The sequence below is a fragment of the Gavialis gangeticus genome, unplaced genomic scaffold, assembly GCF_001723915.1.
Source record: "Gavialis gangeticus isolate Ggan-Ray unplaced genomic scaffold, GavGan_comp1, whole genome shotgun sequence".
Classification (NCBI taxonomy): Eukaryota; Metazoa; Chordata; order Crocodylia; family Gavialidae; genus Gavialis; species Gavialis gangeticus.
The window spans coordinates 67,734,697-67,761,348 of NW_017728993.1; the positions used below are offsets into that span (position 1 = coordinate 67,734,697).

The following is a 26,652-nucleotide window of genomic DNA, read 5'->3' on the forward strand; positions in this document are numbered from 1 at the left end:
GAGGGAAGGTTTAAGTTGGACATCAGGAGGCGCTACTTCACGGTCAGGGCGGCTAGGGTCTGGAACCAGCTTCCAAGTGAGGTGGTGCAGGCTCCCACCCTGGGGGTTTTTAAGAGGAGGTTGGATGACCACCTTACTGGGGTCGTTTGACCCCAGTGCTCTTCCTGCCATGGCAGGGGGTCGGACTAGATGATCTGCTCAGGTCCCTTCCGACCCTAGAAACTATGAAACTATATTGCTCAGTTTTTAGGGTCTTTGTTGAAATGTGTTTTTAGTGGCACACCTCTGTAAACTCGCTATTTGGAATGCTTCAAGCAACACATCTGCATAGGGACTGAATATCTGGCCCTGCTCTTGAGTGCAATACTTATATTTATACGGCTTGTTTCTTGTTTTGTCTATGAGGTCTCTTGGCCTATTCAAGATAGCAGTCTTACAATTTTAATTACGTTTCTTTCATTCAAGTTATGTTCTTTTCTTTAGACAGTGTTCTTAAAGGCTTCTGAATCTCTTTGCATATCAAGTTTAGATCTATGCAAGCAGTTTTGGAAGGAGAAATAAAGGTTAGAGCAGGGATAGGCAACCCCTGGTGCACATGCCAGAGCATGATATGCAAAGACATTTTCTTTGGCATGTACACCTTGGGGAAAGGGCTGGGGCTGCGCTGCCACAGCAAGGATTGGGCCCCTCATGGCTCCCCACACTGTTTGTCCCTGGCCCTCCAACATCTTACAAGTCAAGGTTGCATATGTTTTTGGCACTTTCAACAAAAAAGTAGCTGCCCCGGGCTAGAGTCTCTAGTTCTACAAGTTGTCTGCTTGTATATGTCCACACAGCTTGGATGGAAAGTTTATATGTAACTTTCTATGCACATTGTCAGACATTTGAGAATGCAGCTGCCCTAAATGTCATTCTTTTTAGGTGGGATTATTTCACAAAAGAATTGTCAGGTTAATTTTTTTTTTTTTTTTTTTTTACATTCTTATCCTTCAACCTAGTAAACAAATTAATATATATTAAATCTTCTGATTTGAGGACAGACAAGCAAAATGAGTTCCATGCTCATTCCAATTTTCATTCAGCTATTTTTATAGTGTTGTAAATCTTTGAAAAGAAAGAGATTAATAGTATGTTGGGTATGAAGACAAGTATTTACCTAAACCATATATGCACAAATGGCAGAAGTGTAAGACATCTCAGCGCAAACCTATTTATTTTTCATTTTGTAATCCACACTCCCTATCACTGACATGTCAAAACCCAGTGGTCCTCTCCACATTTGTCAGGAAAGATTTAAGTAGTAGAGATACTGCTTTAGTGAGTCCTAGTATTACTAAGACCATTCAACTTTACAAACTAAACTGAAAAATATGATAATATACTATAATCTGTTACCATAATTAAGCAACATTTGTCAAATAAATACTTTATTTTTTGGTTTATATTCTTTTCAAATAGCTGAGCTGTAGAGTACTTTAAGCTAACCATCCATCTTGCAACTTACAGAATTCTTTTGTTCATATCATCATGATGCTTGGGATTCTGTACTGTGCTTTCGTTCAAGTTGTATTCTTTTCTATAAAGTCTTTCTTCAGTATCTTACATGCTTTATTATATGTCCACAGAACAGGTTTGTTTACTCCAGACATGGCCTTTGAAGCTATAGTTAAAAAACAGATAGTGAAGCTGAAAGGGCCTTCCTTAAAAAGCGTGGATCTGGTGATGCAAGAGTTAATCAACACTGTCAAGAAATGCACAAAAAAGGTAACTTCTGAATGGATTCACTAATACTTGAAATATTCTGTTAACCTGCTAGCTATTATGGTAGATAATTTGTTTCACAAATAAAGATTAACTTTTTATGTAACCAGTAGTCGTATACAACTCATGATGTGTTTTGGTGCTTAAAAAAGTTTATTTCTGGGTCCTGTATCCTCACTATATTATTTATGTCAGTTGGTTCTTCATTCACTTGTATAACCATATTACCCTCATTCATATTGCACAGTGTTACTGAGGGCATAATATGAACAGAGCAGGATCTCCTCAGTGCCCTTACCCATGAAACCTAGCTAATAGTTCTATAGCGGTGTAAGGTGAAAAACCCCAAGCCAATTCAGATCTAAAGTTATCATTGCAGCATGGACAAAAGTAAAGTAGAAGAATAATTAATTTGCTAATAAAGATGAGATTCCAAATATGCCTAAGGAGCAGATTTGCCAAATTACAGATTTCATATACAACCTCTTTGCACTATAACCATTTTTAAATCCCCAAAGAACTAATGAACAGTGATTTTATTCTCCTGTGCTGTTCATCATATACACAGATTGCTAATTCATAATCTGGAGTTTTCAAGAGCCTCGAAGGGGGGATCTAGTTTTCCCTTTGTTTTGTGGACACATTCACAAGTGTGAGTTCTGCACGTAGGTAGAAGGGTGACCTTAGTCTCTTAAGCACTGCCAAGAGTGTGTAGCAAACTAATTTAATTTGAAAAAAATCTGCTGTGCAATTAGCTTCCATTAGGTGAAAAGTGTATGTACTCAAAGGGTGCATCTGCAGGTGCAGTTAGCCTGCCAGCCCAAGGCTGCTCCACCCCGGCTCAGTATGCTGCAGAGGGGGCTGGTTGGGGCATGAGTGCTACAGTATGAGGCTAACCAGCAGGCAGCCCTTGCACTTTAACACCTTTGTGCCCCAGCCAGCCGTGGTCACTGTCTGCGTGTGCGTTTCAGTGCATGTAACTACTCCGCTATAGGATAGTACTTGTCCTGGACAGTACTATCCTACAGTGAAGTTAATTAACCTATTGCACTCCAATACAGGAGTGCGTGTAGATCAGGGGTGTGCAAAATGCAGCCCACAGGCCAGATGCGGCCCACCAAGCCATTCTATCTGGCCCATGGGGCCCCTAAAGTTTAGAAAATTAATATTTTTCTGCCTCTGGCTGCCTGTCATGCAGCCCTCGATGGCTTGCCAAAACTCAGTAAGCAGCCCTCCACCTAAAATAATTGCCCACCCCTGGTGTAGATGGTGTCATTTTACTGTGGAGTTAGTCAGCTCTGTAGTAAAGCACACACGTAGATAAAACCAAAGAGACCTTCCCAACAGATATAAAATAGCAGACTCCTTTGGTAGTAAATATTAAACATAATTTTAAAATGCAGGCGTTTTGTTTCCTTAACACAAACAAACAAAGAAATCCCAAGCCTTATTTTCCTATTGTGACAAAGTTTGAGGTTTGGTACGTAGCTGAATAACCTACAGATATCAAAAATCAGATGCATGTTCCTCTATTGCAGGGGATAGCCTTTTCAGAAGTCAGTGGTTCCATCTGATCCATTATCTTGTCTCTGCCAGTGTTCTTCAAAGGTTCTCTTTAACTTTCAGCCTGTTGCAGGCTATCTTTTTGCCTCTGAATTACCCTATAAAGGGGGAAACACCCTTTAATCTCTTAATGTTTTTTACACTGTATAATATAAACTAATGTTTACATAAATATATAATTTTTTGAATTCTAATCTCTTGACTTCTGTCTTCAGTGGCAGTGTTCCACTGATCAATTATATCAAATAAATATGTTTCCTTTTAGATTTGTTGCTTTTTTACTTCTTTTACTGCTACTTTGCTTTAATATAAGTGGGGAAATTTGAACTTTTGATTTGCTTTTTCTGTCATTCATTATTTTCTGTTCCTTTGCTATGTCATCTCTTAGTCTTCTCATTAAAATATGCATTCCTTTTTTATAAAAAGTGAAGTTTTATTGGTCTGGGGAGAGTTTTATATACCCCTCCATTTGTGAGTTTTTCTATGTTGCTGTTCTTTTTCACTTCCCTTCTCTGGATCGTTTCTATACCTGATAGATCCTTTTTCAAGATGGGGTGAACAGAACTGACTCCAGTATTCAAGGTGAGGGCATGCTATCCATTTTGGTCATGGCAATGTAATCAGTAATACTCTCTTCCTTTTATAATACAATCTAACTTGGTATTTACTTTTTTTATTTCAGCTGCACATTCTTTTTCTTCAGTGATGCATAGCTGTTCCTCCTGATCAGTCATGGTTTTAGACTTAGTTGTGAATTGCTCCTTCAGCTGTACATCACCTTCTAGTTATTTTTTGTGAATTTAATATGCAGTGGTGTTGCCCAGTCATCTTGCGTGGTTAGGGCTTCCTGTAATTCTTGGCTTACTTTGCTCCTGACTCATAAATAATTGTCATCTGATATTATTACCATTTGAACAATCACTCTTACCCAGACCACCATTCCCAGTACAGATTCTGAGGACACTTTATTATAAGCATCCTTTTATGATGGAAACTGACAATTTATTTCCTCTATTTTCTGTGTTTTGTTTTCTTAGATCTCTTAATAGACCTCTGGTAAGACAATTTATGAACGGCCTTTTCAAACATTCAGATAGCTGGCTGTCCTTTATCTATTTTCTTATTCTTATTCTAAGACTTATTGATTTTCCTTTATAGGAGCATGAGTATAATGGATACAGTATTGGGTATCGTCAGACTCTTTTGTATAACAGCTGAGGTTTTTTTATAATAGGTTAATTTCCATATTGGATACTTTACTTCATTCTTGTATACCTACAGAATTCCTTGTATGGTGTGTGACTGTAATGACAGGTTTTCTTTTAATTTCTTCCAGTCCATCTCTTTTCGTAAGTCTAAGTGTGCTCCTTCTTTATTACCAGAGAAGTATTAGTATGGGATAAGTGTTACTATCATTTGCATTGCAATCTGATGCACAAAAATAAATGGGTAACGTTTTCAAAGCACTTAGTTCAGTCCATTTCCCATCTTCAGAACTGCTTTGGAAATGAGGGTTGTTTATATATGTGTACTGGGTGGGGGGGGCTCTTTCATTAGAGTGGCTCTGAGAGCAGCTCTAATTAAAGCACCAGGAGCATCACATGCATCAGCAACCCCCCACACTGAAGGATGGCGCCAGGGGTGCTTTAACTAAAGCTTGTTGAATGAACTTTAGTTAAAGCATCCCTGCTGCCATTTTTCAGTGTGGGGATGCTGATATATGTGACACTGTAGTCTGCTGGAGTGTGGTAATTATCACACTCCAGTAGACTCAAATAATTGAATCTGCTCCAACGCACTGCAATCACAGCATGTCGGAGCAGCTTCACTTGCACATGTATAGGCACCCAAGGACACCAGCTCCCAATATCTTTCCTAAATGCTGAAGTCAGTTTTAAAAATGGGACTTGGGAACAAAAATCACATAGGAGCTTGTGAAAATTTTACACTCATTCACTTTTTCTGCTATATTATATGTAAGGGTTGACAGAAATGTATCATTCTTGGAACTGGCATTGGCCCTTGGCCATAGCTGGAGCTATCCATTTTTTTCGTCAAGGGAAGGAAATGTAACAAACATGGGAGTCTCACAAAATCATTTTATAAGCAAAAGATGGCACTGTTAAGTATTTTACCCATTCCTATTTTAATCTAAATAAAATGTCATCAGAAGGTATTGATAAAAATTGGTGCAGAGCATTAGGGTTTCTGATTTACCTTTATGGCTAGATGATTATAGAACAGGCCCAGAGTTGTATCTCTTCTTTCCATCAATGGAAGAATCAATGACAAATTTATGTTCTTTTGGGGAGCACAAGACCTGCCAAGTTGGGGTCACTTTGTTTCTTGTGATGCATTAGTAAGATTTTTTTTCTCTCTCCCCATTCATCATCAGGATGCCAGTAAGAATAGATACGGTTGAGTTCTGGATTTCAAACTGCCCAAGTGGTTTAGAACCATAATTCTTAGTCTCTCTTAAAGCCAGTGGGCCAGTTGTTCATTTCTTCACTTGTTAAGGCTCAGAGGAAATCCTGTAGTGGATTACTTGAGTGGAACTTTTTCCAGTAATAATTAGCTAAACTTTTTTGTGGCTGTTGGTGCAATATGTATTCTAGGAGTGCTACTTTGGAGCTCACAGGTGTTGCCACAAGCTGGAGTCCTGAAGGTATTTGAAGCTTTAGAATGGCAACACCAAGCCCTATGATCAAGGAGCAGAGAGAGTATTTAGATCGGGGGTGTTGAACCTGTGACATGCATACATGCTACAAGTGGCACTGGCAGCTTTTGTGTGTGATACATGGTCAAGCTGCGCGAAATTTCACCGCTGTTTTCATTTTGATGCTGTTTCGACTTGTTTTGAGCCTGAAACAGCGAAATCAAAATCAAACAAAGGGCTTCGAAACAGCCTCGAAACAAAATGAGTTTCGAAGCTGAAGCTGGCCTGTGGGGAAACAAAGTAAGGAGTGGGAGGGGGAAGGACACAGTGCAGGTACACCTTAACACATATGCTGCAGAACCTGAGGTGCAGTTTGCCAGAAACCCTTGCACCTATCTCCTTGAAAGCCGGCAGGCTTCGTTTCCTCAGCAGGGGCTACCATGCCTGCTGTTTTCACGGTGCTTTTGAAACCAAACGAAACACGAAACAAAACACTGTTCTGTCAAAATGGTGAAACAGAAGTTGAAACGAAATGGTGCTGTTTTGCACAGCCTTAATATGTGGCACACTGGGGAGAGGAGTAGGTTGGGCAGAAAGCATAGGGCAGGGAGGAGAAAGCAGAGCACGGATCAGGCAAAAGAAGGGGATAGGAATGGCACTCAGGGAAGATGTGGGGCTAATTTATGGCACTCCTGCCAAAAAGGCTGGCCTTCGCTGATTTAGATCCAGGACAGAGAGGAAATTTAGAGCCTCTTTTCCATGTGGCTGGGTGGAGGAGCCTGGTAGCAGGAATCTCTCTACAAGAGTGACATGGCTTGTAGAACTCACACACAAAAATGCATAACTTGGAGAAAACAATGCTGTCAAACTATGTTCAGTATTTAGGAAGTATATGCAAATACTTAGCATTTTTCTTTGTCTATTGTTTGGATAAATTATTATCCAGAGCCATTCCTGTCCCACTGCAGGCATGCTGCAACAGTAGGAGGTTCCTTTGCCCTGCCTCTGCTCCCATGCTGGCAGAGAACACCAAGGAGGGCCAGGGATGGAGGGAGAACCCACCCTCTGCAGGCATTGTTCCTAGGTGAATCCAGCATCATGCGGAGCCCAGCTGGAACTTAAGGAGCAGCTCTGGAGCACCCTCACAGGTCCACCCCCATGGCAGCTGTGGGTGGAGAGGTGCCATTGAGCATGGAGAGGCAGGGCAGGGGAATTCTCGTTTGCTTTTGGGACTTAAAAACGCTCCCCAGCTGGTGCTTCTGTGACAGTCAATTGAAAGAGGGGTGCATTCATGCCACTGCACCCTTCCCCTCCCTTTCCCCACTGTCCTTTTCCTCCCTCTCCCCCCTGCCCTTTTCCTCTCCTGCTGCCCTATGTTGGCAGCCCTGCAATGCCATAGTTAATTTATTCCATATCATGTGTGACAGTTCTTTGTATGCCATATTGGCAGCACAACGGCCTCTAGAACACTGCTGGAGTCTCTTCAGGGGTCAGCTAATTGTGGGTGAATGTGTTTTAAATATACTTAGTAGCTTAGAATATTCTGTTTTCTGATAGCAAGTCATTTTATCTGAATGGAAAAGTAAAGTATCACTAGTTCTCCCAGGCATCTTTTCTGTCTCCATTCCAAGGTAGACAATTTGATGTTGTTTCTGGGCTGGAAACTATATTTTTAATAAAAATAGAAGTTTGTGTGTGTACACGAGTGTGTAGTGATATGCAAATTTAAGATTATATAGATAAAATATATCTTAATCTTCTAAAATAGAGCACTTGAAAATTTATCATAACAATACAATGTAAGAAAGTGTGAGTATTGCTTTTACATTTTGCACAGTTTCTCATATCTAACTCCCTTCAGGTCATCTCAGGACTGTTCTCTTTCTTTAGCTTCACCAAACTGCATTGGAGTGGGTATGCTGTTGTGATGTTAGCCTTTTCCCTTGAGCACTTCTTGGGTAGATCCATGCACTTGGGTTATGCATGCTTCCTTGGCATCCAAATTGGAGCCCTCTAAGAACCATTTCCTCATGTGCATATACCTTTAAAAAATCTGAACGTTTGAAGCAGGCGTATACAGAAAACTTGGTTTTGATTAAGTCTTTTCTATTTTTTTTTACTAGCTACTATGACTTTTTTAGGGTGGAAATCTTGGCACCTCTTTTCTTTCAGTACTGTTGGTTAGTTTAAGTTTGTGTAAGTAGTTTGCATAAATAATGAAAGTACTTTAGATATTTTAAAAAGAAAAGTAGTACCTTTTTGGGAAGGGTAGGGGGATAACAATAATTAGCAATAGGAGCTGCAGTTATTGCATGGTTTTAGCAAATGCCTTTTGGATTCTGGTAGTCTTTCTATTATTTTGTTTGCTTCGGATGGACTTGAAGCTGTGTAGATTTCAGTGGATGGATGACTATTGAAGAAAGGAAAAATTAATATTTCCTTGCTTTTCTCAAGGAGAAAAACTTTCTCTGAAGGTCTGTCAAACAATATGGCCTTTACTTGAGCTGGCATAGAGCAGGAGGTGTTTAAGTGACTTCAGTTATAAATAGTCTTTAATAAAACTTCTCCCCCTGCATTTATCCAAAGGGTCTCCCCACTGCTATGCCAAGGCAAAACTAACTGCATTGGTTTTGTAAAATAGCAATTAGGAGACTCATTCAGAATTATAAGGACATGGTTTGTTATCTTGTTTTTTGAACAGATAGTGAAGAGAACTTCATTATTATGCATAATAGTATCATCCAAGAAGTTGACTTGAGAAATGCAAGACAAAACATCTCCTCCTTCAGATGTTTTGTCACAGGTTAGGTTCTTCATCCACATCCAGAATATTCTCTGGTGGTCTGGATTATGTCAGACTTGAATTCTGATGTTGCTTGCTCCTAAAAAGTGTAATGAATTATTGTGAAGAGTCATAGGCTTTTTGATATAGAAAAGACTTACTTTGAAAGGAACATGTTTTTACTGAGAACTTCCAGTAAAAGTACATTCACAGATTTCTACAATTCTGCTTTCAAATCTTGCCCTGTTTGGCATGCAGGTACTATTTTGTGTAAAAAATCCTACATAAATGATAAATACTTATACAGTGTTAGACTAGTCCAAAGTACAGTCATTATACCTTATAACCATCTGTCAAAACTATTCTGTTTGTCAGACGTGAAAGCACAATTATTACTAGCCCACTGAAAGGATTTGGAGTTGTCTTCCCCCTTCTTACGAGCCAACACTGTTGATGGAATCACATCTATGAATCATGTCCATTATTTCAGTGCTTGAGAGAATATTTCCCACTAATTACAGCCCAGCAGTATTATATCAAACTCCATTTATAACAAACTCCAGCATTTAACAATCCCAGAGCCAGAACTGATTTTTTTTTGTGGTGATGAGGATGCTGCAAATTGACTAACCCTATTATAGATGACTTGGTCTTTTAGAACTTTTGTTCCAGTCCCACGGGGATTCATTGTAGTGAGGATGTTCTTTCTCTCTCAAGACTGCGTTGCTCAGCCAGGATACTTGGAGAGTGCGAATGCCTGATAAATTGCAGTAATTATATGTTCATGTCCAAAATTTCTGTCTAAAAATTACATGAGTTTAATCTAAACCAGTTTATTGATGTGCTCAAGGTGTTTCTCTAAACTTTACAATTTACCAATTGGAGGTAGGGGGCAAAAATTAGATGAAAAAATAGCCCTGAGCTGGTTTTAGTAGCATGTAACCATGCAAACATTAATCATCCTATGTTGAGATAAGTGAAAGTCTCCCAGATCTTTGCAGCCAATACTAAAAAATTATAAAACAAAAAAAGCTTCCTTAACAGTATGTTGTTCTTGAAGCTCACATACACATCTTCTTTCTCCATTCTTCTGCCTTCCATTTTGGAATAGCTTTGCTAGGGATTCAGAAAAAATGAACAAGATTTGATGGCATTAGTTATGCGGTCCCATGTGTATTGTTTTCCATTTCTGCAAAGGAGCATTCACCCAAATTGATCATTACTCCCTTGAGCTTATTAAAACAAATATACACCCCCATTTCAAGAGTTTCTGTGTCTATATGTCTACTCTAAAATGATTATTGCTGGTAATTAATCTTTTTTCATAGGTTCTTCTTGTGATTAGTATTTTCCAAAACTTCTTTTCTCTAGGGATGAAATTTTGTATAATATAAATCCTACATTTATATGCTCTTAACATCACCTAGAAAGTTAAAAACCTAATCCTTTTATTTTACAGTTGGCAACCTATCCAAGACTTTGCGAAGAAACTGAAAGGATTGTTGCTGGCCATATTCGAGAAAGGGAGGAGAAGACCAAGGGACAGGTGGGAGTAAACATGAAATCTGATGGGTCAGGAAACTGTATGGTGAAAGACTCCCCTAAAGATTTTACCTGTATTATTTTATGAAAAGCCTTAACTAGAGATGTAAAATTTACGGAAATTTTGAAGCCGTGGAAAACATTCCCCCCCACATTTTTTTGGAAAAGAATGGAAATTTTGGGGAAAATGTAAATATATGCAATACTTATTTCCTTAGCACCCTTTACAGATCTAGATTCACTTTGCCACTTCAAAAACATAAAATGTATTATGTATAACTTGGTTTGCTCATAAAATTATCATGTTTGGTATATTTATTAAATGTAAAAGTATAGTTTATTCAGACAGTAATTACACATTTACTAATTGAATTTACTTTAAAATGTTTTTAATTTTTGTTACAACTGGAACTACAAGCTGCTGAACTCTAAGGAACCTAGCATCTCTTAGTTTTTGCTAGTTTATGAGAAGCAGGCAAAAATTAAAGTTGAAAATAATAGAAACCATCAACATTATAGTAAAACAAAGAAGGTTATTATGTATTCTGGACTTAGTGTCCTCTACAGTGTCAAGCAGATACAGAAAGCACTCATTTTTAGAAGAAGAGCTGAGAAGAAAAGGGGGAAGAAAGCCAAGGCTCACTGAATACAAGTTTTGCTACGTTTGTCTAATCAGTGTAGTTTTCTGAGCTATTACTATCAGCAGTTTCTGCTTCTTCTGATTCTTCATTTTTATCGTCTTCATGGTCTTCTGAAAACTGAAGGTTTGCCCAGATTTGAGACAAGCTTCTCTACTCTTTCACATGTTAGTTTATTTCTTGATTTGGTGTGACCATTTCCAAACATAGACAAGGTTTTTTCACATGCTGCAGAAGATGGAGGACTCTGAAGCAGGTGAGGAGCAAGAGCAGTCAGAGGATGTGTTGTGTGAAAGTCTTGCCACCCCGTTGCAGGAGGGATATGCTTGGGGTCAGCCCAGGGATATGTGTGGCAGAGTCCCAGACTGCATTTCTGGGCCAAATACCTGAAGATGTTCAGTATTCTGCAACATTTGAAAATGCCTTTCCAATATCAAGTCCTAAGTGTGTTGCTTGTTTTGTAATCCAGTCAAATGCAGTAGCATCTAGTTTTACTACACAGTTTGAGTGTCACTATTTTATTCTTTGCATTCTTTTCTTCCTGCTTCTTAAAGACTGCAGCTACAATATGAGTAGCTTTTACATACTTTATAACTTCTTTTGCTCTTCTATAGATCTTTTTGTATTGTCCAACTTCATGATGTCATTAAGAGGCAAGTTTAGCCCTTGGGATGCATATCCTATTGCAGTAATATGTGGATATTTATCCATTATGATCTCCCATGTTGCTTTCATGTTACTTGCGTTGTCAGTCCACCACGCAAATACTTTACCACTCCCAATCTTCTGTAGGACTTGAAATATTTTACTACTGATATACTCTGTGGTATGCCTGTTCTCTCCTGTTTCAATGCTTCTGTAAAAAACTGTTCAATGTGTTGTTATCACAGTTTATGATTCCTTCTCCCCGCACATTTGACCATCTATAAGGGGGTCTTTGCGCCACCCAGAGTCACATTGCCTCCCTGCTGAAATAGTAGTGTCTCGCTGTAGTAGATTGTCTGCCACGCCTTTTGATGTTATGGGAGATATGCTTAGACACTACTGGGAGGCAACTGAGATGGTTATGGACTCAAAACATTAGTGGCTCTTTGCAGGGCTCCACCATCCCCATCCCCTGCCCTCACCATATCTGATGTTCCAGGCACTGTTGATTACCTCTAAGGTCCATTATTATCTTTGCTTGAAGGATCTCGACTAGGGCCCTTGTCTAAGTGGCTGCTCGCCCTGTTCTTCCTTGCACAGGCCCCAAGTTTTCTCTTTCTGTGGTCGTGTCCCCCCCCATCACCCTCTTGTAACTGGGGTCCACTCTCTCTTCTTCCCCTTCTGGGGGAGTAATGTCACCTTTGTGTTCCTGTTCCTATTGGTTCCCAGAGTGGTTCCCTTCAGCACCTCCCCCCCACTTGGACTCACCGGTCACTTAAGCTTCTCTGTCAGCTCCAATTTCTGGCTGGACCTTGTCTGGTAAGTTATGGGGTTGGAGCTTACACTTTGGCCCTCTAATCGATCTTCTTCTCTTGCCTGCTCTCTCCTCTTCTCTGCTTTCTTTCTTCCTCTGCCTCTCTCGGGATGCTCCCCCGGCGTCCCTTAAATCTTCCTCTCTTCAGCAGGGTCCATCGTGGCAGTTCCCTATTGGCTGCCTGCCTGACCCAGCTGTTCCTTCTTTGCTCGCCAGCATGGTACCTCTCCCTTTCTCTTTGTTCTTTTCCCACACCACTTTTTTCTTCTCATGCCTTTGATCTGCTGCAGCCCCAGCCAACTCCTTCAGTCGTCCTGATCACGGAGGGGTTTGGCATGGCTCCTCCTGCTCCATGAGGTAAATTTCTCTCTCTTATTCCTTCCTGATTCTGTTTGTGGCAAGGTGCTTCAGGCACCCTGTCACACACCTCTCCCCCTCCAGTGGAGAGTCCCCACAAGATCTCTGTCATCATCTTTTGTCCGGATCTGTTCTTTTTGTCTATCAGCATTCCCTCTGGTCCGTTGCCGTCTTGTCAGTCAGGATAGGAAGTCAGCCACAATGTTCATTCGCCCCGGCCAGTGCTCTATAGAAAAGAAGAAAGGTTGCAGGGCTAAGGCCCATCTCATTAATCTGGGGTTTTCTGTCTTGGAGGTCTGGAGCCACTGAAGTGGAGTGTGGTCAGTAATAAGGAGGAACTTTCTCCCATATAAGTAATATCTAAACAGTTGGATTCCCCATTTTATGGCCAGACACTCTCTTTCAATAGTAGGGTATTGTGTCTTGTTTTAGCTAACTTTTTACTAGCAAAAGCTATAGGCCTTTTTTCCCTTTGGATGTATTGTGACAACACCGCCCTGACAGCCGTGACAAGCATCAGTGTGCAACTGGAACATATGTGAAAAGTCTGGGGTAAACAGTGACAGGGTGTTACATAGGGCTTCTTTTACCTCGGCGAACACTGTCTGGGCTCCTGGGGTCCAGTCTAAGCAACCCCCTCCTCGGCCTTGTAGCAGGTCTGTAAGAGGAGTGGCTGTTTCTGAGAACCAGGGTATGAGTCATCTGTAATAGTTCACCAGCCCCAGGAAGGACCTTAGTTACTTCTTCATTTGAGGTAATCTGCAGACCTGTATTGCCTCCACTTTGTCTGCAAGGGGTGTCTGCCCCACTTTCTCCCCTACCCCACTTTAATCCTCAAATACCTTGTTTCTGATTTCCTGAGGGCACATTTCTTGGGGTTGGCTGTTAACTCACTGCGCCTCAGTTCTTCTAGGATATTTTGTATATGCCTCATGTTGATCCTAGGTCCAGGAGAAGATCACTATATCATTGATATAGGCTGTGGCATACTCCTAGTGTGTTGCTAGGATCCTGTCCATTAGCCTCTGGAAAGAAGCCGCTGCCCCATGTAGGTCAAAAGGCATCCAAGTGAACCGTTGCAAACCCCAGAGTGTGCCAAAAGCTATCTTCATCTTATCCTCTGGTGCCATGGGGATTTGCTAGTACTCTTTTGTTAGATCCAGGGTTGAGATAAACTCGGCCCGCCCTATCTTCTTTAGCCTGTCTTCTATGTTAGGCATCGGGAAAGCATCAAAGGAGGAGATACTGTTTACCTTCCGGAAATCAATGCAGAGCCTGATGGACCCATCTGGTTTTGGTACTACCACCAGAGGACTTCTCCAGGGGCTCTGCAATTCCTTGATGATACCTTGAGCCAGCATCTGTTCTAATTCCTTTTGTACTGGGGCATATAGCAACTGGGGTAGGCTTCTCCAGTGTTCTTGTACTGCCTGCCCTGGGCTTGTCTGGATCTGATGGCATACCCCCTTTGCCCAGCCTGGCACCTCTCTGAAAACATCTTTATATTTTTGCGCCAGGCATTCCAGTTCCCACTTTCCTTGGGGTAGCTGTTCCCCTATCACTGGGGTCCTTTGACCACTTGGGTCACCACTCCTCCATTACCTCTCGTTTTAACATGTTTACGTGGTACACTTGTCTACCTTTCTGCATGCCCGGTCGCTCTACCTCATAGCTGGTGGGGCCTGATTTCTTCCATACTTTAAATGGACCTTGCCATCTAGTCTTCAGTTTACTGGTAAGGTCCAGTAGCATTACCAATACCAAGTCTCCCTCTTGGAATTCTCGTATCTGAGTCCCTGAGTCATACTGGCATTTCTGATCTGCTTGGGCTTCCTCCAGGTTATTTTGAGTGATATGTCTCATCTTCTCTAGCTGCTCTTGGATCTCCTACCCGGTGGGAGTTTTTACTACCCCCCAGTGCCTCTTCCTCTCACCCTTCTCAGACTATGTCTAACAGTCCTTGAGGCTTATGTCCAAAGATCAATTCAAAAGGAGAGCACCCAAGGGAGGCCTGGGGTACCTTTCGAATTGCAAACAGGAGCGGGAGTATACACACCTCCCACCTTTTGGTGTCCCCTTGAATGTACTTTCGTATCATGGACTTCAGGGTCTGGTTGAACCGATCGACCAGGCCGTCAGTTCGTGTGTGGTACACCGAGGTTCTCTGATGTCAGATCCTAAAGATCCTGCACACCTCCTTTAATACTCTGGACATAAAGTTAGTACTCTGGTCCGTAAGTATCTCCTTTGGGATCTCCACTTGTGAACTCCATCTGATCAACTCTTCTTCCACCTTAGGGGCTGTCACTGTTCTCATAGGTTTTGCTGTCACTGTTCTCATAGGTGTGGCGTAATCCACAGTGACAAGAGCAAATTGGTACCCAGCGGCACTCCTCGGGAGCGGGCTGATTATGTCCGGGACAGTTTTATTGAAGGGTGTCAAAACTACCTCTAAAGGCTACAAGGGGGCCCAAGGTGGTAGATGGTCCAAATACCACTGACATTCAGGGCAGGCTGTATAGAACTGGTCCACCTGTTTACGGAGTCCTGGCCAATATGCCCACATTATAAGCCGGACTATCGCCTTATCCAGGGGCGGGCAATTATTTTGGGTAGAGGGCCACTTACTGAATTTTGGCAAGCCATTGAGGGCCACATGACAGGCAGCCAGGGGAAGATAAATACTAATTTTCTAAATTCTTTAGGGGCTGCATGGGCCAGATAGAATTATTAATTCATTTACCCCATCACCTGTTCTATCCTGTCAGACACCTGGACCCTATATTCAATAGGGCACCGATTGTCTCGTGTTACCTGCTGGTATATGGAGCTCAATCCATTGGGATGTCCATTCATGATTTATGGCTTCTGGAAATCTAATTGTAGTTGCAAAAGCAGTGCATTTTGTTTATCTTGCAAAATATAATGCTAGAATCTGTGTTGTGCTTCAACTCTTCTTTGGCCACATGGAATTAGTCCTAATTTATGCAAAAACAGTCAGTGAAAATGAGGCCACCACATGGACCTGAAGGTAGTTGTTGTTGCTCCTTTTTTCCCTAGGTTATTAAATAAGCAAAGCAGGAAAAAGCCATGGGATTTAGAAAATATTGCTGCATTTGCCTTAAATTGTTATAAAAGACATGTGTTTAATAACATAGCAAACTGAAATTTTCCTTTTCTTTTGTCATTTTCAGGTATTGCTGTTGATTGATATCCAGGTATCTTATATCAACACCAACCATGAAGACTTCATTGGCTTTGCAAAGTATGTAATAAAGACTTTATTATAATGACACACTCTTAATTTTCTATTCATACCAATTTAACTTAAAAACAAAAAAAAAGGAAACCTTGAAATATAACAGTGGAAATGTGTGGTGCCCACCCTCTGATGTTTAGGTACAGGCTCACACTCAACACACATGAAGTCTAACACTGGTGTTGGTCACACCATCATTCTTCTTGTATTTGAAAACCCTGAAGATGCAAGATTGGCAGTGTTTCAAAATGTGTCTGGTGGCAGCTTACATAGAAGGAAAAGAAAAATAGACTGCAGACAAGCCAAGTCAGTATGTAGTGTATCCACATGAAGGGAAACCTAAGATAAGGGGATAATTTATACCATATCTTTCTAAAACAAGCAAATCTGAATAGCAAACTACCAGTGTTTTTTACAAGGGTGTAGCATGATAGTTTAGATTAGTTCTCCAAGAGACAAATCCAGATCTGGCCAATTAGTGTTAACACAACACATTTCTTGAGCCAGGATGCCGACATCCTCCCTCCATATGTATTATTTCTCCTGGGGTAATCCTGCGGTTTTTTTGCCCCCTGTCTTGTCTTGTGTTTTGGAAATAATGTGCTTGTCCATATATTAAAAAAATAGTTATGTGCCCTGTTTGAACTGTATCAATTCCATTTGTTTCTCACTATTTTGTTGCAATCTCACATCTAATTTGAGGAAAAATCCATTTAATCTGGGTATGGTACAGAAAAGAAAATTACAGATGGTCACTGTCTGAAGATGTATGTTTTTAAAGAATATTATTCACGTATCTCCTCCGGAAGGAAGAGGTTCTGAATGACCTGGTTTTTTCATCATTCATGGAAGAGGGCACTTTTGTCTTCCACTGGAAAGGAATGTATTGTTGGATTACTTGGAGAAGCCTATCTACCTAAGCAAAGTATTCCCAGCTGGGTCTGGTGACTTAAAACTTTGATCCGTAGGAGTTGTTGACAAAATCCCATTCTTTGGTATGCACAGACCACAAAATGGCAGTCCATTTACATGTTTTAATATTTGCAGTTGTAAGTAAGCAGTAATGTTTGCAAGCTTCTGTGTGACAGATGAGGTCTCAGAAAACTAGGGAAGGGCTTATGTCATTCCCATCTTTAAGCAAAGGAAAAAAGGAAAATATGGGGGATTTTAAAGCCCAGTAAACCTGACTTCAATACCTAAGAAGTTTTGTAAGTCAATTATAAAGCAGTCAGTTTGTCAATATCTGAAGGATGAGGTGGTGGAATTAGTATCCGGTTATGAATTTGTTAAGAACAAATCATGCCAACCAATTTCGTTTTCTTTTTTTATAGCATAATTGATTTGGTGGATAGTGGGAATGTAGTAGATAAAATGTACCTAGACTCTTGTAAGGTTTTTAACAGTCCCATAGTCTCCTAATTAAATTGGAGAAAATTGGGTTAAATAGGATTACTATTACATGGCTGTATAACTGATTAAATAACTGCAGGCAAAGAGTAACCTTAAATGGATAAATGACAGACCTGTCTGGGAGTCTCAGGGTTTCATAGGGTCTGTTCTGGGTCCAGTACTGTTTTAATATTTTTATTAGTGACTTGGATGCAGTGATAGAGAGCACATTGATCAAATTTGTAAGGGTTGTAAACACTTGAAGAAAAGGACTGAAATTCAAAGGGATCATAAAAAATTGAGAACTTGACTAGAAACAACAAAATGAAATTTAACACAGACAATTGTAGTGTGCTCCACAAAGAAGAAGAAAAAATACAGGTGCAGAATTAGGGGTAATTCACTTGACAGTAGAACTTCTAAAAAGGATCTGGGAATTAATGGTGGATCACAAACTTGGTATGAAACAGCAATGTGATGCTATTGCAAAAAGAAAAAAACAGTTTAACAGAAACACTGTGCACCAGACAACAGAGGTGATAACACTACTTTGGGTGCCACTGGTTAAGCCTCAACTGGCATACTGTATCCAATTTTGGGTACGTTATTATACGGATTGTAGAGAAACTGAAGAGGGTCTAGTGGTAAACAACGAAGTTAAAGGGGTTGGAAAGGAAGCTGTATGAGGAAAGATTGAAGCAAGTAGGTGGATTTAAATGGGAGAAAAGTAGATTTGTCAGGGGGTGGGGGAAGGGGAACATCATAACGGTTTCTAACTATTTGAAAAGCTGCCATAAAGTAGATGGAGAAACATTGTTCTCTCTTACCACAGAGGGCAGGACATATGGCAGTGAATCCTACACCTGGGCAAGTGGCTTGACTCCATGACTGTCAGTCCCTTCTAGTCTTACAGGTCTATAATTCTTTCCTAAGAAGATTGGAACATTACATGTCAAAGTGAGGGTCGAGAGGTATTTCCTTAATGCAAGCTTATGTGTATACCAAAACAAAAAATCAAACTAACAAACTTGTTATGGGGCAACTTTTACGTTTTCTACATGAAGGGTTTTCTACACTCAGGAGGCTTTAGGGGGATGTGCCATGTCCCATGAAGTGACAGATAGCAAAGTCCTTCAAACGTACATGCCTGTGATTGTCCCAGTGAAAACAGCTGGGCAATTAACACAAGTAAAGTTGTTTGTGTGAGAGTACCTGCATAATTGGAGCCTATGTACCCAGTGCTTCAACCTTTTTCTGGAATGGCAGAATTGCACACTTGGGTGTTTAGTCTGGGATCTAAATAGATTTTGCTTAGATTTCTTATTTATACCTATTCTCTTTTGTACTTTCAAATCAGTGCGTGTGGATGATGCTATTTTAAATGCTTATTTCTACCAGTTAATTGGTGTTTGCTGAAATGTCTGCAACTCTTATTCAGACAAAATTTGCTATTATCAAATGACTGTTGTGAAGGTTTAGTAGTCTATTAGACAAAATGTGTTTTTCAGACACCACTAATATTTGTATTGTGGTCTAATTGGCAGTGGATAGCTTATAAAATGCCTTTAGAATTAAATTTTGCAGCAATCATAACTTTTCTGTTTTTAATGAGGAATGTGTTTCATTTCAGTAATGGACTTGCCAAAGTTCAGGAACTGTGCAAAATCATCTGAATTTGTTTGTTTTAATTTAAAATGTGCTGCATTACTATAAAATTCCACTTTTTAAACTACCTTTTGTGATGGATTCATCTATTGCTTTTATATTTATGCCCTCAAAGAGCATATAAAAACTAGAAAAATATTTAGAAGAAGCTGGCAGGGCAAGGCCATTAGGGACTTTGTAGGAGGGGGAGGATTTTGTTGCATAGCTTTAAATAACTGAAGTGACTTATTTTTCCATGGCTCTAATATTGATAGGCCAATGTTTCCCACACGTGCAAATGTGCCATAACTTTTACATGCCTGTAGCAACCTTTAAAAGATACATCAATATAAATAGAGGCTTACTTAGTAGTACAGCATATATTACAAAGAAAGTGTCTAATAAGGATCTTTACGTGCTAATCTATTTTCTGTTCTTAGCACTTAAGGATACTACTAGAAGAACTAGCCACTAACCAATATTTAAGTGAGCTGAGCTTACTGTGTTTCTTTTGTATGAAACTACCATCTGATTCTGGGCTCTTTAAATGTTTTATTTCCAAAACCTACTGCTCAGGATCTAGACTAGCATTTCTAATTTTCTTCAGTGTAATATTTTTCTTTGTTTTCTTAGTGCTCAACAGAGAAGCAGTCAGGTTAACAAAAGTACAGTTGGAAATCAGGTAGGCATCTGTTAAGAAAATGGTGCACTGCATGTACAAGTGAATGCTAGCTACTTGTTTTATCAGCTGTATTTTTTCTTTAAGCTTATTATTTACCAGTTTTGCTTGATACATATTGTAAAATACATCTTTTCTTCATTCTAGTTTTATATAATTTTTTGGAACCATTTGACTCCTTATGTTGCTACCAGCTACATATTTTAATAAATTTGCCACAAGTTGCACTGCTTTTTTTTTTCCCAGTGCCTCTTCCCTTTTGCCCTTTAGGACATAGAATTTCTCTTAATGTTGCCCCTAAATTAAGTTTTTTTTAACCTAAAACTTGTGCATGAGTTCAGATTTCAGAACTCTGAGTATTTGCTTATGTGCTTTTTGTCCCACAGTAGTTTACTAATTCACACGTGCACAGCTTGATAACAGAGTGAAGGGGCGAATAAGTTGGCAAAGGCAGATTTGTCTACCTCTGCTAAAACCTTTCATTTAACTTCATAATGATTATGATTATATACCACAGTCTTGTTTTAAATAAACCCAGTTAGTTTTCCTGATTGGTGGTCGCAGACTAATGGCATTTTTGCTGAGATTGCTTTAACCAGATAAGCTGGCTGTCTCTCTTTGTGTGGCGTGGACTTGATTCTGTAACATGCTGAGCACTCCTTAGAGGTGGCTATCATCTTTCACCCTGATTCCATTGCAAGTTAAGGCTGCTCAGCATTTTCCAGGATCAGTTTCTGGGGGAGGGGGAATGGAGGGGAGGGAGGTTGTATATGTATATATTTTCCAGTTAAAATAATGAAGGTGCTACAACCAGTCTAAAATCTACGCTTAGTTATTTTTCTCTCAAGTCTATTTTTCTCTCAAGCAAAACAACAATCATCATTATATCTGTGGTCATTTTTGATGGCGTAAATTCTGGGTACACAAAATTAAGATAAAGGCACTTTACTTTGATTAAACCTAGTTGGGTTGTTTACATATCTTTCTGATTCTAGAGCATGGTTGCTCCCATGCCAACAATAGAAACGAAGGGGCAAAGGCTGAGATTTTTTTTAACTGATTACTGATTTTGAGTGAGTGTGAGCTTACTTAAAGGATTAGATAAGCTCCTGATTTGTAGGAAGTGGGTGTTCAGCACTTTCTGACAATCAGTCATCTTTTTAAAAGTATCATAAGTTGAATACCCAAAAACTGAAATTCATTTTTTAAATTATGGCTAGAATGGTCCATTCTTACCCTGGAAATCTTAAAGCTGTGATACCCTTAGATTTTGACCATATTCTCAGTAAATAGTGGTTTTGACCTAATAAACTTGACAGGATAAGGGGAAAAAAAGCAACTTGAAAGGTCTAAATACTGAAACTTATCCAAAGACTAGTTCCTCTTTTCCGATGGGGAAATGCTTCCTTTTTTGTTTAGTCAGACAGGAATGTGTCAAACATGTATAGTTATCTTCACTTTCGATTGTCCCATTAAAAGAAAATTTTCCAGTTGTGCAATTACATTGATATATACAAACAGAAGTAACTACTTGTGACTCAGAGTAACTATTTTGTTTTAAACATTGGGGTTTAAGGAAAAAATGTGAAAATTTGTAATTTGTTGGTTTAAAAAAAAAACAACACTTTGAAATTCACACATTATAGAGATAATGTTAAACAGACTTTTTATTATTAATTGTTTTAGCTTAACAAAATTACTTCCATGGAGAGAAAATGATTCTGAAATAAAACTTTATTTTTATAATTCTTTGCTATTTCAGGGAACCAATCTACCGCCTTCAAGGCAAATTGTACGAGCTAAGTTCTGTAAGCTTTATTGTTGCTTTTTCATTTAACTTCTCAAAGGGCGAAGTTTGTTGCTAACTCATTAGAGAATGCTTGCAGTTAAACATTTTACTGTTAAACTATCTCATCTTTAACACCCCAGTGAAATACAATCGCAGTTCATCCCTTCACTATGACTAACCTGCTGTGATTTACAAATCTGAAGTAGTGCAACTAAAATTGTCATATTAAAGTTTCAATAAAACGTATGTTATAGTTCATTAAATTACCAACTTTTTAAAACAACTAAATTGTATATTAATGCTTCCAAAAAAGCTTAAAATTTTTAACTTACTGTTTTAAACAAACCAACTAAAACAACTAATTATCAGTGTCCTTTTATAAATATCATTGGAAAATAAAATATTCCTTTATCTGATGTTCACAACTGATGGAGGTGCTCTGCCTTTTTGAAAGGTGGGTGAATGTTGATTTCAGTAACTAAAAGGAGATATCAGTTATTTCTTGAGTGACAACTGTTTAAAAAGGGCCTTGTATCTTAACTTACAAAAATATTTTTTGGCAAGCACAGAACCAATAAACAAACATCCTGATATAATTTTGTAAATATCTAGAATTTTCTTACCATTTTATTTGTAAAATTGGAAAGATCAGTATGTTAGGAATAGACTCTTTCCCAACTCTTCCATCTTACAAGTAAATTTTAATAGTAGTTGAATGAATGTTATATTGTGATTTATACTTAATACTCGAAACATTTAGCAGTTCATTTTTGTAACAAGTCACACTCAGTTCAGTGACTTAGAGATGAATGATAAATTTTGGTTGTGCTTTCTGCTGTATAACATGTATTCTTTGATAGGCTCTATCTGGTATAACTAATCCATTTTTGGTTTGTTGTTTATTGTGACAAATTAGAGCAATAACCAGTATAAAAAGAGTAAAATGTTATGTTCAGCTTTTGAGTAAGGCATATGGGACTAAACAGAATTGATTTAATGATTTGTTGGAAATATGATTAAATTTACCCTCAGATGATTTTGGGTACCTTTATGCAATGCCATATCTTCCTCATTGTTTGTAATATGCTTTGAATAATGATGAAGAAGAGGATTACTACTCATTGCAGAAATAAGGTCATATTTATTTGGATTATATCTGTGGAAAATATGTAACACGGATTTCTGTGAAGCATACTTTTTGCTCCTCTTTTTCTCTACTAATCTATCTTATTACACTTAATCTTTGACCTTTTTGCTACCGCCTGAGGTTTTGGCCTGACTCAAGATTTCTTTTTAAGCCACAGGTTAGTCCGTCTTCAAATCTGTTTAACATAACCAGTATGAAACTTTGTTTTATATAGCACTTCTAGAAAAAAACTGGTTCATGAAGACTGACCAAAGTCTTAACTGTATAGTTTGCATGGTGAAAGTTATGGTTTTATCAGTTACTAAAATTTTGTTAAACATTATCACTTTAAGTGAAAATCTCATTTCCAATAGAACTTTCAAACACAAAAGGTGTCATTGCTTTATGTGTTCAGTCATTTATCACCTTCAATGTGAGAGTATGTGATGGATCTTACATATTGCTTAAAAACAGAATTTAAGGTAATTCAGTAGCAAAATACTAGTATTACCCCATATGGAGTAACCATTACAATTGGAGTAGGGGCTAAATCTGAACCTTAAATTGATTTGAAACCTTTCGAAAAGCCTTGCGAGTTTGGATCCAATAGGCTTGGTTCTGGTTTTTTACTAAACTCAAACCAGGGATGATTCTTGTTCCTCTGAATCAGTGATTGAATTTGTGTGAACTCTGTTGATCATTGCTCACCTTCAGGGGTCAGAGATAACTTGCACCATTTTCTTCAGTTTTCATTAATCCTTTTGCTTCATGTTGTCAGCACACTCTACCTCTTAAATGCCTTTGACTTGTTGTATAATCTAGAATGATAGCTTTAGGTAAAAGAATCTGTCTGAAAAGACGAGTGGATGAAAATAAGAACCCATGTCTGTCATTTAAAGTGAAACTAGAATGTCTTAAGTAGGGAAGAGACAGTTCTCTTGAGTAAGAGGCACCTGTTTTACTGTGGAACATTTTATGATGATCTAGTCTAGAGCTGTCAAACTCATCTGGCCCAGATGAATGATACAGGACTGGTCCACAGGTCAGATGAACAACATGGGGCTGGTCCCATGGATCCTCCCCTCCCCCACATGCTGGATCTAGTACCTGTTCCAGTGCATCCAGATGCAAATTGCACGTGGCACCCACTCCAGCCAGTTCAGCATGGGCACCACATGTAGCATGGGACCCAGACTGTCTGGAGCAGGTGCTACGTGCAGTGCAGTCCTACACTAGTTGGAACATATATTAGATTCAGCATGCAGGGGACTCGCAGACCCCTCCCTCCATGCTGGATCCAGCACCCACTCCAGCCACTTTGGGACTTGCACCGTACACAGTGCATGTCCCAGACTGGCCAGTGTGGGTGGTGCAAGTCCATGGGAAGGGGGGATGGGGCAGTTCCTTAACTGGCTCTTCATAGGTGCCCCTTGCAGTTCAGGTCCTGGAGCAAGTGCTGTGTGCTGCCTGTGGATCAAATCAAGACCCAGAGCCAGCACCAGGGGCTGGATGATGTAGCTCCATGGGTTGTATCTTTGAAACCCCTGATCCGCTTTGATTACCGTATCTTAAATTTCAAAATGACTTAGAGATGTGCAGTGCTGTAGAGTTTTCACTTCATAAGATTGTAGGAGTAGACCAGTGGCTTGAACACTCGCATTCTTTACCAGCTTTCAGTTCTGCTACTATGCCATTCCATCTTAATTTGCTTTATCACTTCAATTTTGCTTAACTGTATTTGGATGCATATGATGTTTCTTAATGCTTATGTCCTTTTTGTTTCACCAAAAGCTGAATTCTCCATCAAAGGAAGTACCTTTAGGAATTAAGCCAGTACCATCACTTTTCCAGTCACAAGATCTATTATCTGCCGTGGGAACTGATAGGAAGCAATGACAACCCAAAGAAGGGCACCTTATGCCCAGGAACTTGTTTGGGAAACAGTCTCCTAGAGGTGATAAGTTTGCAAGCTAAGGAGATGAACAAGATATAGAATTCATTTGGTCTGTGTTCACAGTTGAGCTCTTAATTTGAGTTATAATGGAAGGTACCCTGAGTATTTTGATGATTGCCTTCTATACAAACCAGTATTCTACTGTTTTCTGAGCCAACTGCAAGAAGACCTTTGGATTCATATAATTCACTAATCTTCTTTTCCACCCTTTGAAGTAGATCTTCCTCCAAAACATTATTCTCTTCTGGCCTCTAGCACCAGTGAAGCTCTTCACATTTTAACATAAGGAAAATTCTAATGTTTTATTCACTGATATGTTGCTATTCTTTTGCTTTTTATGATGCTGCCAGTTGGGACAAGTTTTCTACCATATTATAAGTAGTATTATAAGTAGACAAAGTAATTTTAGGAATTGCATTGTAACTAGCAAAGCTTTGGTGGACCAGTTGTGTATACATGCAAATACTCTAACTTGGCCAGTGGCTTCTGTTTTGCTCCTGCTGGTTGGAGTCTTGATCTGCTGATTTGAACGCTTACCCTTTTTCCTGCCTCCTTGGACTGAATATAAATCTAGTCTTTCACATATTACCTTTTAAAAGTAGCTAGCACAACTGTTGACACTTACTTAATGCAATCACCCTATCCTACAATTTGCTCTACTTAAGGTGTTTTTTTAATTCATAGAGATAGCTGTAGTAAGTTGTGCATCCATTTTTAGTTTATACAAATTTATTTTTGCCCGTCAAATCCTGCTTTCCTGTTTACTCATGAAACAGTGGAGAGGGAAGGGAACAGATATCATTTGTTTTTGTGCAGCTGAATTATCTGCAAAACGACTTCCTCTGGTGCACATGTGTGTGCACGCACACATGCGCACGCGCACACACACCTCCAGAAGTTTTTTTTTTTTCTTCAGTTACCCTGGTTTAGTTTTCCAAATTCTGAAGGAAGGAACTGTGTCATCCTTTATTCATCCTGTTCATACTATCCAACTTCCAGACAGAATATTATCTCCACACACTTCTTGTGTACTGTTAATGTTTCTCACCTTCCTGACATTCATAACTCATGTCATCAGTATCCGGTACATGAAAAATGAAATTCAGTAATATGATTAAAAAAATCCTTGTGAGTATTTGCCACTGATGCATTGGGAAATGAAACAGAGTATAAACGATCATGAAAACAAATACTGTTTTATCATTCTGCTTGTTGAGAGCAGCACAAAAGTTAAACAGCACATTGGTTAAAGGTAAATTATAGGGACTGAGACATTTCTTTAAAAATCTATGCTGTTCATATCAAAGATAAGGTAAGGTTTGGGTTAATTTTTGAGAGGTAAAGCCAGTTTGAGACTCCAGTCTGAAAATCTGAACAATAATACTTAGCTAGTGTGTGTCCCTTTCTGGAGCTTTCAGTGTAGCCTGAGCCTTTTTTTTTAAGATAACATTGGGCGCTGACAGATGTGAAAACAAAACAGAACAAAACAAAAACCCGTGCTTTACTGGAAAAAGCAGCACATTATTGGGCACTTCAGCAGGGCTTTTTGGTGCTTTTATCTAATAGCTGATTCGATCAGCTATTAGATAAAGGCACCAAAAAGCCCCACTGAAGCAGGCAATCTATATAGACATTGGGCAAACTGGGTCCAACTAACGTGATGCCTCTTCTGGGCACGCACTGGGCTTGGTGCAGGAGTGCGCTGAGTTTAAAGTAAAACACTTGGTTTTTTTCCCCACATCTGCAAGCAGCCCTTGTTCCTGAAAATACTGAAATGCCACTTATTTGTAGAAGTTATAGAATTTGTAGAAGCTCAGACCCAAAGCCATGTAAGCCCACTCTACATGTTGCAGGTAGTGTATAATTAACTGATTAATTCAGCAATTACCTTGAGACTAGCCCCATATGCAAATAGCTATTGTACAATAAAAAGCTCCAACCAGCTATAAAGTTAGATCTCAAAAATGTGTACTAACTTTATAGCTGGTTGCTATCAAGCTTTAATTTGCGTGTGTAGCAGGGTCTCCCTGCAACTGGGAGCCCCATCAGCTAGC

The 26,652-nt window shown here is 39.3% G+C and overlaps 1 protein-coding gene across 13 annotated transcripts in view; it reads left to right on the top strand.

Moving 5' to 3' along the window:
• DNM3 (dynamin 3) overlaps positions 1-26,652 on the top strand; it is a 414,896-nt gene that overhangs the window by 141,853 nt on the left and 246,391 nt on the right. For 10 of the 13 annotated variants that reach the window (XR_002094736.1, XR_002094737.1, XM_019501942.1 and 7 more), the window contains exons 10-14: positions 1,626-1,764; positions 10,222-10,308; positions 15,953-16,023; positions 19,684-19,732; positions 21,492-21,521. Coding sequence is in view for 11 of the 13 variants with exons in the window: in XM_019501942.1 (XP_019357487.1) it covers positions 1,626-1,764; positions 10,222-10,308; positions 15,953-16,023; positions 19,684-19,732; positions 21,492-21,521 (376 nt within the window). In the remaining 2 variants the exon portion in view is untranslated. Of the gene's footprint in view, positions 1-1,625; positions 1,765-10,221; positions 10,309-15,952; positions 16,024-19,683; positions 19,733-21,491; positions 21,522-22,816; positions 22,823-26,652 lie in introns of all 13 variants that reach the window. The other 3 variants (XM_019501938.1, XM_019501941.1, XM_019501937.1) reach the window with 2 other exon arrangements.